Here is a 13,909-nt window from a genome sequence, read left to right as displayed (position 1 = left end):
AAATAGTTCGATTTTAGATCCCAGGCCGGTTTCCCCATCTTGGACACAGACACATCATTTTGCTGTTGCCTGAATCTCCGGCCGTGTACTCTGATATTTAACTGAGTGTACTTTTTCTCCACTGTACTTCAGGGAGACATCCACTGAGCTTGATTTATTCCTTGGGACTGAACAACACTTTGAGGTGCCATATTTGGAAGATCAATGAGCAAGCATCTTTACAGGTGGCATGGTGCAATCTATGCTCTGTCAGAGGTATTCTTTGTAGAGCCATCTGCTCGGCTTCCCAGCAAATGAGGCCAAGTTTATCTTGAAAAGGGAATTAAAGTGGCACTTTTGGAATAACTTTCATGTCGACTGGTCATGATATGTGTTGTAGGCAGTGGCGGCTCCTCCACTAAGGCGGAGGAGCGTCTCCTCACTGCTTTTCAGCACTGCAAAAAAGGAGAAATAAAATGATAATACTACAATGTTATTATCTTTGTAATTTTCCTTGCTGAGGCAGTTTTATGGGGTGGGGTGGGGTGGGGCGGGGCGGGACTGGGCAGAGCAGTGGGGAGGAGTGGAGGCACTCTCTAAGTGTGCATGAGGGTTTGGCCAGCCTTCTTGGACCAGCCATACAATCATGAGCACTTTCCATGTTCTCCATCGCTGCATTGTAGAGCCTTTGTGGAGAACATGCCACGGCTCACAGTCCCTGCGTAAGCACCGAACCACGGTGCTCTGTCCAATCACAACGCTGCTATCATGATGACAGCAGCATTGTGATTGGCCTAAGGGAGCCTGGGTGATTCCTGCTTCCGGTTCACCCAGAAGGAAGAGGACGGAGGAGAGGCGGTGGCAGGCTAGCAATCCGGCCCATAAGTGATCTTCTTTTTGTAACTCCCCCTGCTTTCCCTCCCCACTACTGCTGCCCGGTAACATCTGCCACTGGTTGTAGGTGCCAGTTACACTGATCATGATGCTCGTGGGTGACAATTTCTCATTAAAAAAGTGTGCTTTTTTGCAGTATATATAGACATACAAAAATACATATGGAAATGGCATCATGAGTACTTTATTTGCTATATAGTATTATGCCTTCAGTACTCTTAGGAGAGTACTGTCAGACTCTTAACAAACTTTACCATCTGCCATAAGAGTAAAGGTCATGTGGTTTATACTTAACCACAGAAACGTACAAATCCTCAATATGGCATCAAAAGATCGAAGTGAACATGTTATGTGTTTTGTTTAAAGTGCCTATAAAATTATTAGTTACAAATCCCTTTACAGTGGGAAGTAATCATACCTATGAATTATGCTCTTAATTCATCTGTAGAACACAGCTTTTATATTGTTGTCTTGTGTAATAGCCAGTGGCTTAGAAAAACTGTGTGGGGGGTCCTGCAGGTGACTTAAAAGACCCCCCCCTCACCCACATGCAAACCTTGTCCCTCATCTACCACATTCACAGGACTCTCAGACCCTCACTGCTTACAGAGAATTGCAGTCTAGGGCTCAAATCTTGAAGCAGGGTCATTCAGACTCTAGATTCAGACTCATATGGTAACCCACAGGAAAAACAACTCTTACAGGCTACAGACACTGAATGGCCTCAACCAGACTGGGTGGTAAGATGTACAGTAGTTGTGCTACAGATCTGATACAGGAGAGGACTCTTAAACCTTAAATTTCCTTATTTTTAGCCGGCAGAGTGGTTGTCACAAGATCCGAAAATATATTTTATTTAAGTGAGTAAATGGCAGAGCTAGAATGTAGACCACTCTAGTCAAGAATGGCAGTCACTGAGGAGGATTATATAGCGCAAACCACCATGCAACCAGGCACTTACATGCTGAGTACTTCGATTCAGGACTTAAGTGTACAGTATAGAGAATCAGTGATGATAGTGCCTCTGTCTGAAACAGCCAGTCTACTGGATAGGCTAGTTTAAACCCTGGTTTAGTTTGTCCATTTGTCAGCAATGGGAGATGTGTAGAACGGCAGAAAGAAAGTGGAGGAAGTGAGGATTTTAAGAAGACCAGGTTTGTTGCAGGAAGCATTGCAGCCCCAGAAGGAACTGGAAAAGGCAAGAAAGATTAATTATACGGATAAAATGATGGAAGCTAGCACATAGAGCTGTTATGAGACTCAGTTGGCTTACTTATTCATCTAGCATTTTCCTGAGTTATTGCCTTCACAAAGCTTGTTGAACCACTGGCACTATTGCTTTCGGACACAAGATCATTATAATCCAATATGAAAAGTCTCAAATCAGAATTTCTCATTTTTCTCCCAATCTGTGTGGGTGAGGCATAAGTGTAACTTAAAAAAACGAGTCATGCTCTGTCACCGTTCTATAACTGCCGAGCGGCATATTGTGGTATTGTCCACCATTGTGGTTAGAGGGTGTGGTCTCATGACAGCATGAAAGAGCGGTTGTGAAGGTGTTGTCATGAATGACACGGCCAATTTTAGACCAAATTCTTATTTACTGGTATTGGTCAAGTGTTGGCGGGAGTAGAACCTGAACTACTCCTACAGTAGGTTTGTAAGATTTCCTTATTCAGTAAATATTAATCAAGGTTTTAGTAGGGAGATGGGTTCAGTTTTCATAAGAGAAGGCCTTTGTGAATGTGGCTTGGCTATGAGTTGGCAGGGACCTAGTGATAAGGAAGGTATTTATGATGCCATTGGCAAAATCATGTGTGTAGCAATTCAAAATTATGTTTGTATATCTAACCATAATTTACACATTTCTTGGGTCTTGAGGTTTTGGAGCGATATCATATTGCGTCTAACAGACATTGCGCTAATTTCATCCTCCCTGTAAGTGTAGCTGGTGCAACTTCTTCTCGTACCCTAGACAAATTGACGTTTTGCCATCCTCTCCTCTTTCTTGCTGATGTGGTAGTATAACTCCCCTCCAGCTAATGTTTCTTTAGGTGGCAGACTATTCCTTCTTTGTATTACAACAGATGGAAAGGGGAGTGAGCCATTTCAGGGCTCAGAACTGTAAATACACCAAACAACTTGTACGTTTACTACTGCAGTGCTGAGTCCTTGACCACAAGTAGAATATATTTTCCTAGCTTTCATGCTTAGCAACATTGTTTTCTAGGAAATCTTTTACAGCTTAACTGGAGTGAAATAGGTCAGACTGCGTGAGAGTTAATTATGTTAATATAGAAATGTGTGTTTTCTAGGAAAATCCCAGGTGATCCGAGTTTGCTCAGCACGTTGCATACATAGCGTTATCTGCTTTCTGGTGAAATAAACATGTACCAATTTAGAATCTAAAAGTCAAATTATATTTCTTAAAGAGGAGGACAACGTTTCTTTTTAAATCAATATAATTTGTGGCGTTCTTTTTATTTCAGGGAAATAGCACCAAAGAGTATTTTCTTCAAAGGACAATGCAGAGCTTGGAGCGCTATTTTTACCTGATTGCCTTTAATTACTACCTTCACGAACAGGTAAATGACGTTCTTACACCACCATTTTATTAATTGCACCTGCAGTGAGATGCGTTCTAAGAATTATCATGAATGCTATTGTGAGAAAACATTGAAGTTTTATCGTGAAACCAGTATTTGAGAAAATAAATGCTTTAAGGAGGAGAGACTGCTGCCAGTAAGTGAATACGATGATTGCAACAAAGAAAACCTGGTATTTGTTTTCTGGGTTTGACTTTGATGGTGGGTTTTAACTAGGCCTGGGCGGTTAATTCCGTTCCGCTCGCGGAATTTGGGTAATTTCGCGTAGTGGAGAACACGAAATTGGCCAAAGTTCTGCATTCCGCAACTTCGTGAACTTTTTTGCTGGGTTGCGTTCTCAAATGCGTGTTCACGAGATATTTCTCCCCGAGCACGCAAACAGCGATTGCGAACAGTAAAAAAGCATTGCAGAGATTTGCGTAACGCGATTACGCAAATTCCGCCAGATTTATAAATGTATCCTTACGAGACATGCCTCAATCGGAACAGAATGAATAAGACCGTTTCTGTAGCACAAATTGGTCCCTTAAAGCTTCTAAGAAATTCCTTCTATTTTATTTTGTGTGTTTGCAGTGATATATAGTGCAAACTATGTCATCAGAGTGCCTTACATAAGCATCAGATTACATCAAACAATGTCAGATTTTTTTTCAGACATGGGGAGATTAAGTAATGTGCTCAAAATAACAAGATGTTGTGCCAACACCAGGACGGACTTTAACCTGGTTCCCAGTTTCAAAGTAGGCGTCTCAGGCCGTCAGGCTACATCTCCCTCCCCCCCCCCCTCATGAGCCTCAGATCCTTCAAGAAAGAGCTGAAGACACAAATACTTAAGTTACAAGATCTCACCAAAATTAACTGTGGTCAGCAGGCAATAATTCACCTCGCCTAAACTCGCACCTAGATGGAGAGCCTCTTGAAACATATGTCTGTTCCAACTGTGTGGTCATCTCTAGTCTTTGCCTTGGTTAGTATTTCCCGAGATCTAAGTGTCTCGAAGTAACCGGAAGTTAATAAGCTGTTGCTATACAGCAGCCCTATAAAAAAGCAATAAGTCACCAGTATTTATGTTCAGTTGATTGTTAGTTGTCAAGATTGTTCAACAGTCAAACCCTTGACATTTTTTTAGTCTGTGTACTTCAAAGAACAATTTCATATCTTACACATTGAAAAGAAGCGCCTGAGCTCTTGTTCTAGGACACTTGGCAGGTACCTAGCAAGAGGAAATGAATCACTTTTTCCACAAATCAGGTAAAATTTAAACTATTGCATTATTTTACTTTTTTTAATTTTGATTTTTTTATTCTTTGTCTTGTGCAGAATTAATAGACTGCTAAGACTCTGTTGTGTATTATTAAGTCCACGATTCACTCTAATTACTGTAATGCAGTGAAGTTTTGGAAACCATTGTGTAGAATAATTCAGCTCCTCCATTTAACAGTTACTCAACCGACCCATGTGACCTTATCACATCATTCCCCTATCTGACAGATTTAAATCCACTTTCTTTCTTTTCTTCAATTAAAGTTTGTAAAATTGAGGTTCTTTCTATTTACTCCTAAGACTCCTCACGTGGGCCAACGATGTCAGAACCCGTTTACTACTTTATGAAGTACTGGTCATGCTCCTCACTCATAGTTTCACAGCCATTTCTTCTTTTTGGTAGGAAACCACCAAACTGTTTTTGGACTGATGCAGTTAGTAATTCAGTTTTTGATTTTAGAGATAAGTGGGACGTGCGTCATATTTTCAGTTCTGAAGTTATTTTCCAAGATACTGTTTCATTTACTGCGGAACTCTAAGTCTAATGTCTGAATTATGAAAAAGCGCTGTACAGAAAATGCTTTCACTTGTCAACCACTGTCAGTGGTGCCCTATTTGTCAAAACAATTATCTCTTCATGAATATCTATTTCTTCATTATTAGAGCTCAGATTAAAAAGTAATTTTATTTAAAAACTCTATTAAACTTTCCTTTATACATAAACTGATCCGACTTCAGCTCATGTAAACCATAATTAGCTCTTTTTGTTTCTTGCAGATTTCAAAAGTTTTTTAATTTATAATCATTTCTATAATGCTTTAAATCTTTGAACATATTACTTACGTTATTACTGGTCAGCAGTACTCTTAATGTATCAACTTCTGCACCCACAATCTAACTACTGAAAGCTAAACAATCTGGGTTGTGAAATCACATTAATTGATTGAAAGAGAATCTGAAAAAAAAGATTCCTCATTACAGAATAAGCTAAATTGATCTCACCTAGTAATACTATCCCAAGCTCCTCTTTCCCGTGACATGACCTGCAAATTGATGGTCCTAAAATTTCCTTTTGGATAGTTGCCCAAAAACATAAACAAAGAATTTGTACCGAGGGATGAACCCATCAGGCATAAGACCCGATTACTTCTGGTTGCCGTTGCCTAGGTTATGTCCGGTATAAGGTCAGCCCCAAAATATCAAAATATACTTGCTTAGTGAAGGTGCAGGCAAAAAGTAAAGTTTAAACAAGTTGTCTTATGTCATCTTCAGCACAAGTCTGAGGCGTTCTAAGTTTGTAGGTTTTTTGTAGGTAGTTTGTAAGTTTGTAGGAAGCTGCACTGTCGTGTTCCCCTCACATACTGAACTATAATGAAGTTAATTCCTTTTCCTAGATAACCTTCAGCACCATAGTACATGACAAGAATTTAGTTGCCATAAAATGAAAGGAGTGACTGACTTTTTTTTCCTTGTAGTGCAGGCCTTGGATCAACATAATTGCTGATCACACACTGTATTTCTCACGCTTATAGTTTCATCATTTTTCTTTCACTATTTTAAAGGGCGCAGGAATGAATTATGTATTTGTTGCAGCAGTACTTTGAGTGCCACAATTCGATTCCAGACTTTGCGGAAGAGACAGAGGGTCTAGCAGCTGTACATGATCCTAGTATTTCCACTTGTAGCGTGTAGACAGATTGAGTGCAAACATAGGTGAAGATGGTGGCTCTTTTAGAGACATTTTCCTTATGCATGGGCAAGATATCTCTTAGCACAACATCATTGCGTTGACTGTAGAACTTGTGGTGTCAGTCTTCTCAAGTAGGCAATCTCAGGTTCACATACATTTATTTTCCACAACTGAAAAAAAATAAGTATGCTTTTAGGCACAAATATATTTTCCATAAAGGATTCTGGTAATTTCTGATGACGGTCGTCCAGCTTGAAAGAGAAGAGATTGGACCAAAATTTTAAATGCCAACCTGATTTGGGATCTTACAGTACCCAGGCAGATGCTTGAAGGATAATGAAGGTGATCATCTTCACAATCCACTCTGTTAACTCTCTATTACAGCGAAGTGAGATCATAAAAAAAGGTGTTATCCAGAAATTTCTTCAAAGAATGATGCAGCTAAAATAAAACAAAACCTTTAAGGAGAGGTAATAAAGCTTAAAAAACTTCACAGCAAAATCTCAATACCATTAAATAATTAAAGACAACTATAAGTCAAAATATAGAACATGGGAAAAATTAAACGTGAGTGGGAGTGTGGCATGATGAAGATGGATTGAAAAGTTACTCGCCTTTTATAGGAACTCCATTTGACAGTTCCTGAACTCGACCAAAAATGAAATTTGCCCTGGGAATATCTATTGTATCTGGAGGTTACCATTTTACCATTATCGCCTATCGGAAATTGTTGTCTTGTGCAAACACTCCCCACTGCGCTCTCATTCCTGCGTCTGCATAGAAGAATGTGTTCCATTTATATAAAACACAAAAAATAGAATGCTCTAGGAAAGTGCTAGAACTAGCTCCCAAAAAAGCAATCATATGGTACAGCAACACGAGGACGCACACTCTGAATAGCCACTGATGACTACCCAGAAGGTAAGTCAGTGTCCTAGCTGTGGACGCACTCTGGGAATACTTGTTTACTAAAAGTAGATGCCTTAGTGGGAGATGCCTGTCACCATTATAAAAAGGGGCACAATGTTAGGTGCAAGATGACAGTACTAATGGTTTCAGAAGACAACAGGTATGGTTATAAAGACAGAATTACACAATAAACAGGTGATTTAATACATTGCTAGTGCATCAAATGCAATTTCCTTCTCAACGTTGTACATTAACACATGATAATTGGCATATACTGGAAGTTGGGTTACAATAGACTCAAAGTTTCAAGTTTCAGCCTTTGGTTTATATAATGAACTTTTTTACACATTTATTAAGTGACTGACGATTACCTATGTATGTGCAAGTATAAAATGCTTGGGATTGTCATCAAATTCCTAAAAAGAAACAAATGTGCTATAACAAAATACACATTTCTTAATGGGATACCAATTCATTAAAACAACAAAACAGGGAATCGTTTTTGCGCAAAACACCTATAGTCCATATGCGTATGATGTCTGAATGTATGGCTTCTGGAAAGGAGATGGGGTGAAATCAGTCAAGCTTTCAAGTGTTTGAATTCTCTCGTCATGGTCACATAGGTCAGTTAGTGGTTAATTCGTCTACTTCCTACCTTGAGAGTTTTAATGGGTATTATCACCTTCGTGACATTGACTTCACCAGGACTTGATGATGTTACTAGGTTTGATATTTATGGCCGTTAAAGTGAGGTCTGTCTTGTAATATTAAATACAGAGACATGCTGATCTACAGCTTTTTTTAATTTTTATTTTTTTACTTTATTTTATTGTTGTAGCAAAAGTATAAAATTTTACCCAATACTAAATTACAAAATACAAGAAGGTAACCTGCATAAGTTCCATTACACATATAAAACATTTGTAGTTTGTATTTCATTTTAGGAGAAGAGAGAAATACATTTATTTATTTATTTTAAAAGTTTTATATAGCGCTGGCTAGACCCGGAGGTATCAGAGCGCTTTACATGAGCATCGGATAAAAATTACAGGTTACATCGTTACAAAGGTTACACAGTTCTTAGAGCATGGCAACATAGTTACTTGTAAGGTCGAGATAAACAATAAGCACAAATACGTAAGGGGAAAAGAAGGCAAGGTGAGAGATTCAGGGGAGGAGGGTTGGAGATGGGGAAGTAGACAGATAATGAAGGTGGGAAAGAGGAGGGGAGGGTGAGAGACACAGCATAGGGAGAGGAGGGGAAAGGTGATGGGGACACAAACCGGTAGACGAGTCAAGGCAACGTCCAAAGTCCAGTAAGCTGTGATCCCAGGGGAAGTGGTATCCCTTCCCTATCTCTATTGCGAGAGGCACCCTTTACGCAGTGGACGCTCTCGGAGGGGTCTCTGAGACTCCAAGGCCTACATACTGGATCCTTCCCCAAAAAGGGGAGAGGGAGTGCTTTGGCAAGGGGTGCCATACCATACCTCATAAATAACTAAATAAATAAAATAAAAATAGAACATCTAAACAAAATATGTAGTACACAAACATATAGAGGATATAGGAACAATTTAACTCCAAAACCGCCAGATTCTTTCAAGTTAAGCAAAGGAGCCTACCATTTTTGCATAAATGGATTCCCGCTTATAGACTCTCTGCATTTTTAAAATCCACTGAGAAATCGTTGCGACCACCTTGGACTTCCAATTTGCTAAAATAAATAATCTTGCAATTAAAGTTGCAATGAAGATAAACTGACTTTGGCCTAAGGTCACATCTTCACTCGACTCTACTCTGCCAAAAAGGGCAGTGATCGAACTAGGAGAAAGATGTGACTCCAGTTTCTTTTTAATTTCAGAAAAGTAGACAAACTTCAAAGGAAAGTCTTTGTACTGCATACGACTCTGCCTTTCCCTGACCTGGCTGCAGACACTCTACAGGGTAGTAGGCAGCTTTGTGTTAGGACAGGCACAACCCTATTCAGGTGTCAGTGCCACCCCCTCAGCTCCCTTTGTGTGAAGGTGTAGAGCAGTGGTCTTCAATCTGTGGGGCGCGACCCCCAGGGGGGTCGTGGAGTCCTCGGAAGGGGGTCGCAGATTCTGTCAGAGCAGTTGCTTGAAACGTGTGGTTTGCCTTAGTGGCAGTCGGGCTGATTGAGGGTGCTCAGGGTGGAGGCCTAATTCACATCGAGGGGTGGAAAAACATCAAAGCCTCATTAACAAGTAAAAGGTCTTTTAAAGACCTGTGAAGTACTCGGGTGTGGCTTTATTGTCCAAGCTGTTTCAGCCGGGCTCACATACACAAGGGGGAGCAGGGTGGGGTGACTGGGGGAGGAGGCTGTAGCCCTTTGAGTTCAGTGGACGTTGCATGCCTGGAGCTGTGGGTCCCGCCAGTAATTGCATGTGAAAGGTCCTCTCCCCCCCCCTCCAACACGTCCCATAAATCATTGGTTCAAGTCCCCTGAACCCTCATACCGGGCACTGTTCTTCACTGTGAGATGTTGTTACACCCTGTCTGCCCTCCCCCTCGCCCCCAGCAGGGAGGCACAGAGATGTCCTCCCATGAGAGAGGAAGAAGGAAGAAGACGCAGAGAGATACTGCCCCCGCCCCACGAGAGAGGCACAGAAAAGGTGGGTGGAAGATTGGTGGGTGGATGGATGGATGAAAGGGTGGATGCATGAAAGGGTGGACGGATGAAGGATGGATGTATGGATGGATAAAAGGTTCCATGGATGAATGATGCATGGGTGGATGTGTGAGAAGGTGGGGGGATGAATGATGGGTGGATGGATGGATGGATGGATGAAGGGGAGGTGGATGAAGGATGGATATATGGATGAAAGGGTGGATGGATGTATGGATGGAAGGATGAAAGGGTGGCTGGATGAAGGATGTATGTATGGATTGATAAAAGGTTGCATGGATGAATGATGGATGGATGGATGTGTGAAAAGGTGGGCAGATGAATGATGGGTGGATTGATGGATGGATGGAAGGGTGGATGGATGAAGGATGGATGTATGGATGAAAGGGTGGATGGATGAAGGATGAATATATGGATAGATAAAAGGTTGCATGGATGAATGATGGATGGACGTGTGAAAAGGTGGGTGGATGGATGAAGGATGGATGTATGGATGTGTGAAAAGTTGGGTGGATGAATGATGGGTGGATTGATTGATGGATGGATGGAAGGGTGGGTGGATGAAGGATGGATGTATGGATGAAAGGGTGGATGGATGAAGGATGGATGTATGGATAGATAAAAGGTTGCATGGATGAATGATGGATGGATGTGTGAAAAGGTGGGTGGGATGAATGATGGGTGGATGGATGGAAGGATGAAAGGGTGGATGGATGAAGGATGGATGTATGGATTGATAAAAGGTTGCATGGATGAATGATGGATGGATGTGTGAAAAGGTGGGTGGATGAATGATGGGTGGATTGATGGATGGATGGAAGGGTGGATGGATGAAGGATGGATGTATGGATGAAAGAGTGGGTGGATGAATGATGGGTGGATTGATGGATGGATGGATGGAAGGGTGGATGGATGAAGGATGGATGTATGGATAGATAAAAGGTTACATGGATGAATGATGGATGGATGTGTGAAAAGGTGGGTGGATGAAGGATGGATGGATGGAAGGGTGGATGGGTAAAGGATGGATGTATGGATGGAAGGATGAAAGGGTGGATGGATGAAGGATGGATGTATGGATGGAAGGATGAAAGGGTGAATGGATGAAGGATGGAAGGATGTGTGAAAGTGTGGGTGGATGAATAATGGATGGATGTGATGAGGTCTAACAGGCGCTTTTATGGTTGTCGATAGTTGTTGATGATGAGGAGTACCAGTTTCTAGAAACTTTTGTCGGAGGGGGGTCCTTACGCCTAAAAAGGTTTTACAAGGGGGTATCGGCATCAAAAAGTTTGAAGACCTCTGGTGTAGAGTGAATGCACAAGAGCCCAACTGTCAGCCAACCCAGACATGTATTTTACAGACAGGCAGAGGCACAGAGTGATTAAGCAAGAAAAAGCCCAAACACGCAATTTAAAAAAACTTCGCCAAAAGATGTATTTTTAAATTGTGAGTTCAGAGACACCAAACTTCAAATCTCTCACTTCCTCCAATGGGAAATTATACTAAACATATTTTAAGGTAATTCCCATGTTATCCTATGGGAGAGGTGGCCCTTGCAATAGAGGAAAATTAAATTAGCAGTATTTTCACCATTTGGACATGTAAAACACACCAGTACATGTCCTACCTTTTAAATGCACTGCATCCTGCCCACGGGGATGCTGTGGGCCTACTTTAGAGGTGACTTACATGTAGTAAAAGGGAGGGTTAGAGCCTGGTAAGTGGGTGCACTTGCCAGATCGAAATGGCGATTTAAAACTGCAGACACTGCAGTGGCAGGTCAGAGACATGTTTACTGGGCTACTCATGGGTGGAACAACCAGTGCTGCAGGCCCACTAGTGCAAAAAGAGCAATTGATGGATGGAATGCTGAACAATGTCAAACATTGACCCCCAGTACAGAGATTTGTTCTAAATCCATCCTATATTTCCTCACCATGTCATTCCAGTTTCGACCCCGCCATATGCAAATCAGTCTTGACCCTGCTTCCCATGGGAACAGTCCAGCCCGAACTGCCAGTCCAGGTCCACCCTGGACTGGATTCAAGCATCCTGGGACTGGTTTCAGGGTATCAGCCAGGCTAGCTTGACTCCAGTGACATGGAGAGCACAGGACCCATGTCTGGGCAGACGATCCACTTAGGTGACAAAATGCAAAAAGAGTAATTGATGAACGGAATGCTGAACAATGTCAAACATTCTCCTCAGTTATTCCTCAACTCTTTAACTTTGTTTTGGAATCAGCCCTTGCTACAAGCAGACCCTATCCCCTTTCCAGATTCATCGATGGTGAACCTGAAAGAGGAGGTTCCCGATGCTGCCCACTGCATCACAGATGATAAAAAAAATTTCACCAAGAATCCTCAACTACAAGCTGCCTTCACAACACCAATGTCCATGGCAGCTTCGAAATGAAACCCAGGTAGGTTTCTGTAGAAGTCCTATTGGTTTGGGTGTCATCCGTGACACCAAAGGCATTTTCTGCTGTTACCTTAACTAGGAGGCTCAAATGTGGCACAGGATATAATCTGCAAGTCACTAAATCTGTATTGGGAAGCTGGAAGTCCTCTAAAATGTGATAGTTTAAGAATTATGGTTCATTTCGCAATTTAAACACTATATATAGACACTTATTATTTGTCTTGTGCAACACATAGATCAAAACTGTAAAAAGATACTGAGTTTGTAAGGGATTAGACATCGGGAAACAACGTTGCAGCTGTGCCCTTAATGTGACCCGAAACACTGTGTTGTATGCCTCCTATTCTGAGTCTTCACCCCTACATAGTTTTTAACACCTGATTACACCTACAATTTTGGATATCAGATCTTTCATTCATAGCACCTTTACAAATGGTGGAAATTGTGTCTTCAGACTTATTGAGACTTTAAAATATTCACTGACCTTCACGACCTCTAGTTTTGCTTTTCCAAGTTCACCTTTTCCCATACTCTGATCTCTTCACAATCTCTTAACACAATCCTAACTATCAAGCAGTATGCACTATCAAACATCTTCACCCAGTATAAAATGTGTGAATCATATTCACCACACATTCTTTGAAACATTCTTCTCTAAAAAAATTCAAATCATCAGGATGTCCCTCTTCTTGCTCGCTCCCACATTCACCCACTCATTCCAATTACTGACTTTCTTCCTCTCCTCTAGTTTTTCATGCCACACAGACTTTAGAAATATGTTGTAGGTTTATGCATCTTCTTAATCTTTCAGCACATTTGTTACTCTCATTTCAACTTCTTCCACCCCATATTACTCAGACAGTCCTACAGTCTGAGCCTATTTAAATGTACGTCCTCTTTATACCACACAGAACACCACAGTAAAAGTGGGCAAATACATATAAGATCTGCAATAAGACATGCCCAATTCTTAATGAATCATTTCAGCAGGAATTCCCTGTCCCACTGCCAGTAAACACCCCAAAAACTTGTTTTCAATCACCTGCACATGATCAGTAGATGCATACCCCCAAATCTCACAGCCAAAGGTGGCAGTCAGAATGCATTTAGCCTTCATATATATCTAGCATGAACTTTGGATGCTTATGCCCAATACGGCTGACAAAATCATGTAGCTTGAAATTGCCCTTTGTAAAACCGCCCCGTTCTTCTTAATTAGCGGTTTCCAGCTAAGACCCGAGTTGAGTAACAATCCCAAGTAAGAAAATGTTACCCCCCCTTGTTAAAACCTGCCTCTGTGCTGTCAGATTACAGGAGTTTGTGTTCTTAGGGGCTGCCACCATGAAATGTGATTTAAAAAAATCGGTAGATAAATCCAGGGAAACATCACTTACAACGCAACTTTTACCACGCAGTGCCTTTACATCGCAACTGTTACAACGCATACCATTACAATGCATTGCGCTGGGGGGCGCTCTAGGATAGGTAATAGGTTCA

The 13,909-nt window shown here is 41.3% G+C and overlaps 1 protein-coding gene across 2 annotated transcripts in view; it reads left to right on the top strand.

The window, feature by feature from the left end:
* Positions 1-13,909, top strand: part of PALD1 (phosphatase domain containing paladin 1) — a 975,161-nt gene that overhangs the window by 591,800 nt on the left and 369,452 nt on the right. For both annotated transcript variants that reach the window (XM_078643067.1, XM_078643068.1), the window contains exon 11: positions 3,363-3,458. In XM_078643067.1, coding sequence (XP_078499193.1) covers positions 3,363-3,458 — 96 coding nt within the window. The remainder of the gene's footprint in view (positions 1-3,362; positions 3,459-13,909) is intronic.

The sequence above is a fragment of the Lissotriton helveticus genome, chromosome 5_1, assembly GCF_964261635.1.
Source record: "Lissotriton helveticus chromosome 5_1, aLisHel1.1, whole genome shotgun sequence".
Classification (NCBI taxonomy): Eukaryota; Metazoa; Chordata; class Amphibia; order Caudata; family Salamandridae; genus Lissotriton; species Lissotriton helveticus.
Note: the sequence above shows the minus strand (reverse complement) of the source record. Positions and strands in the feature narration are given on the sequence as shown.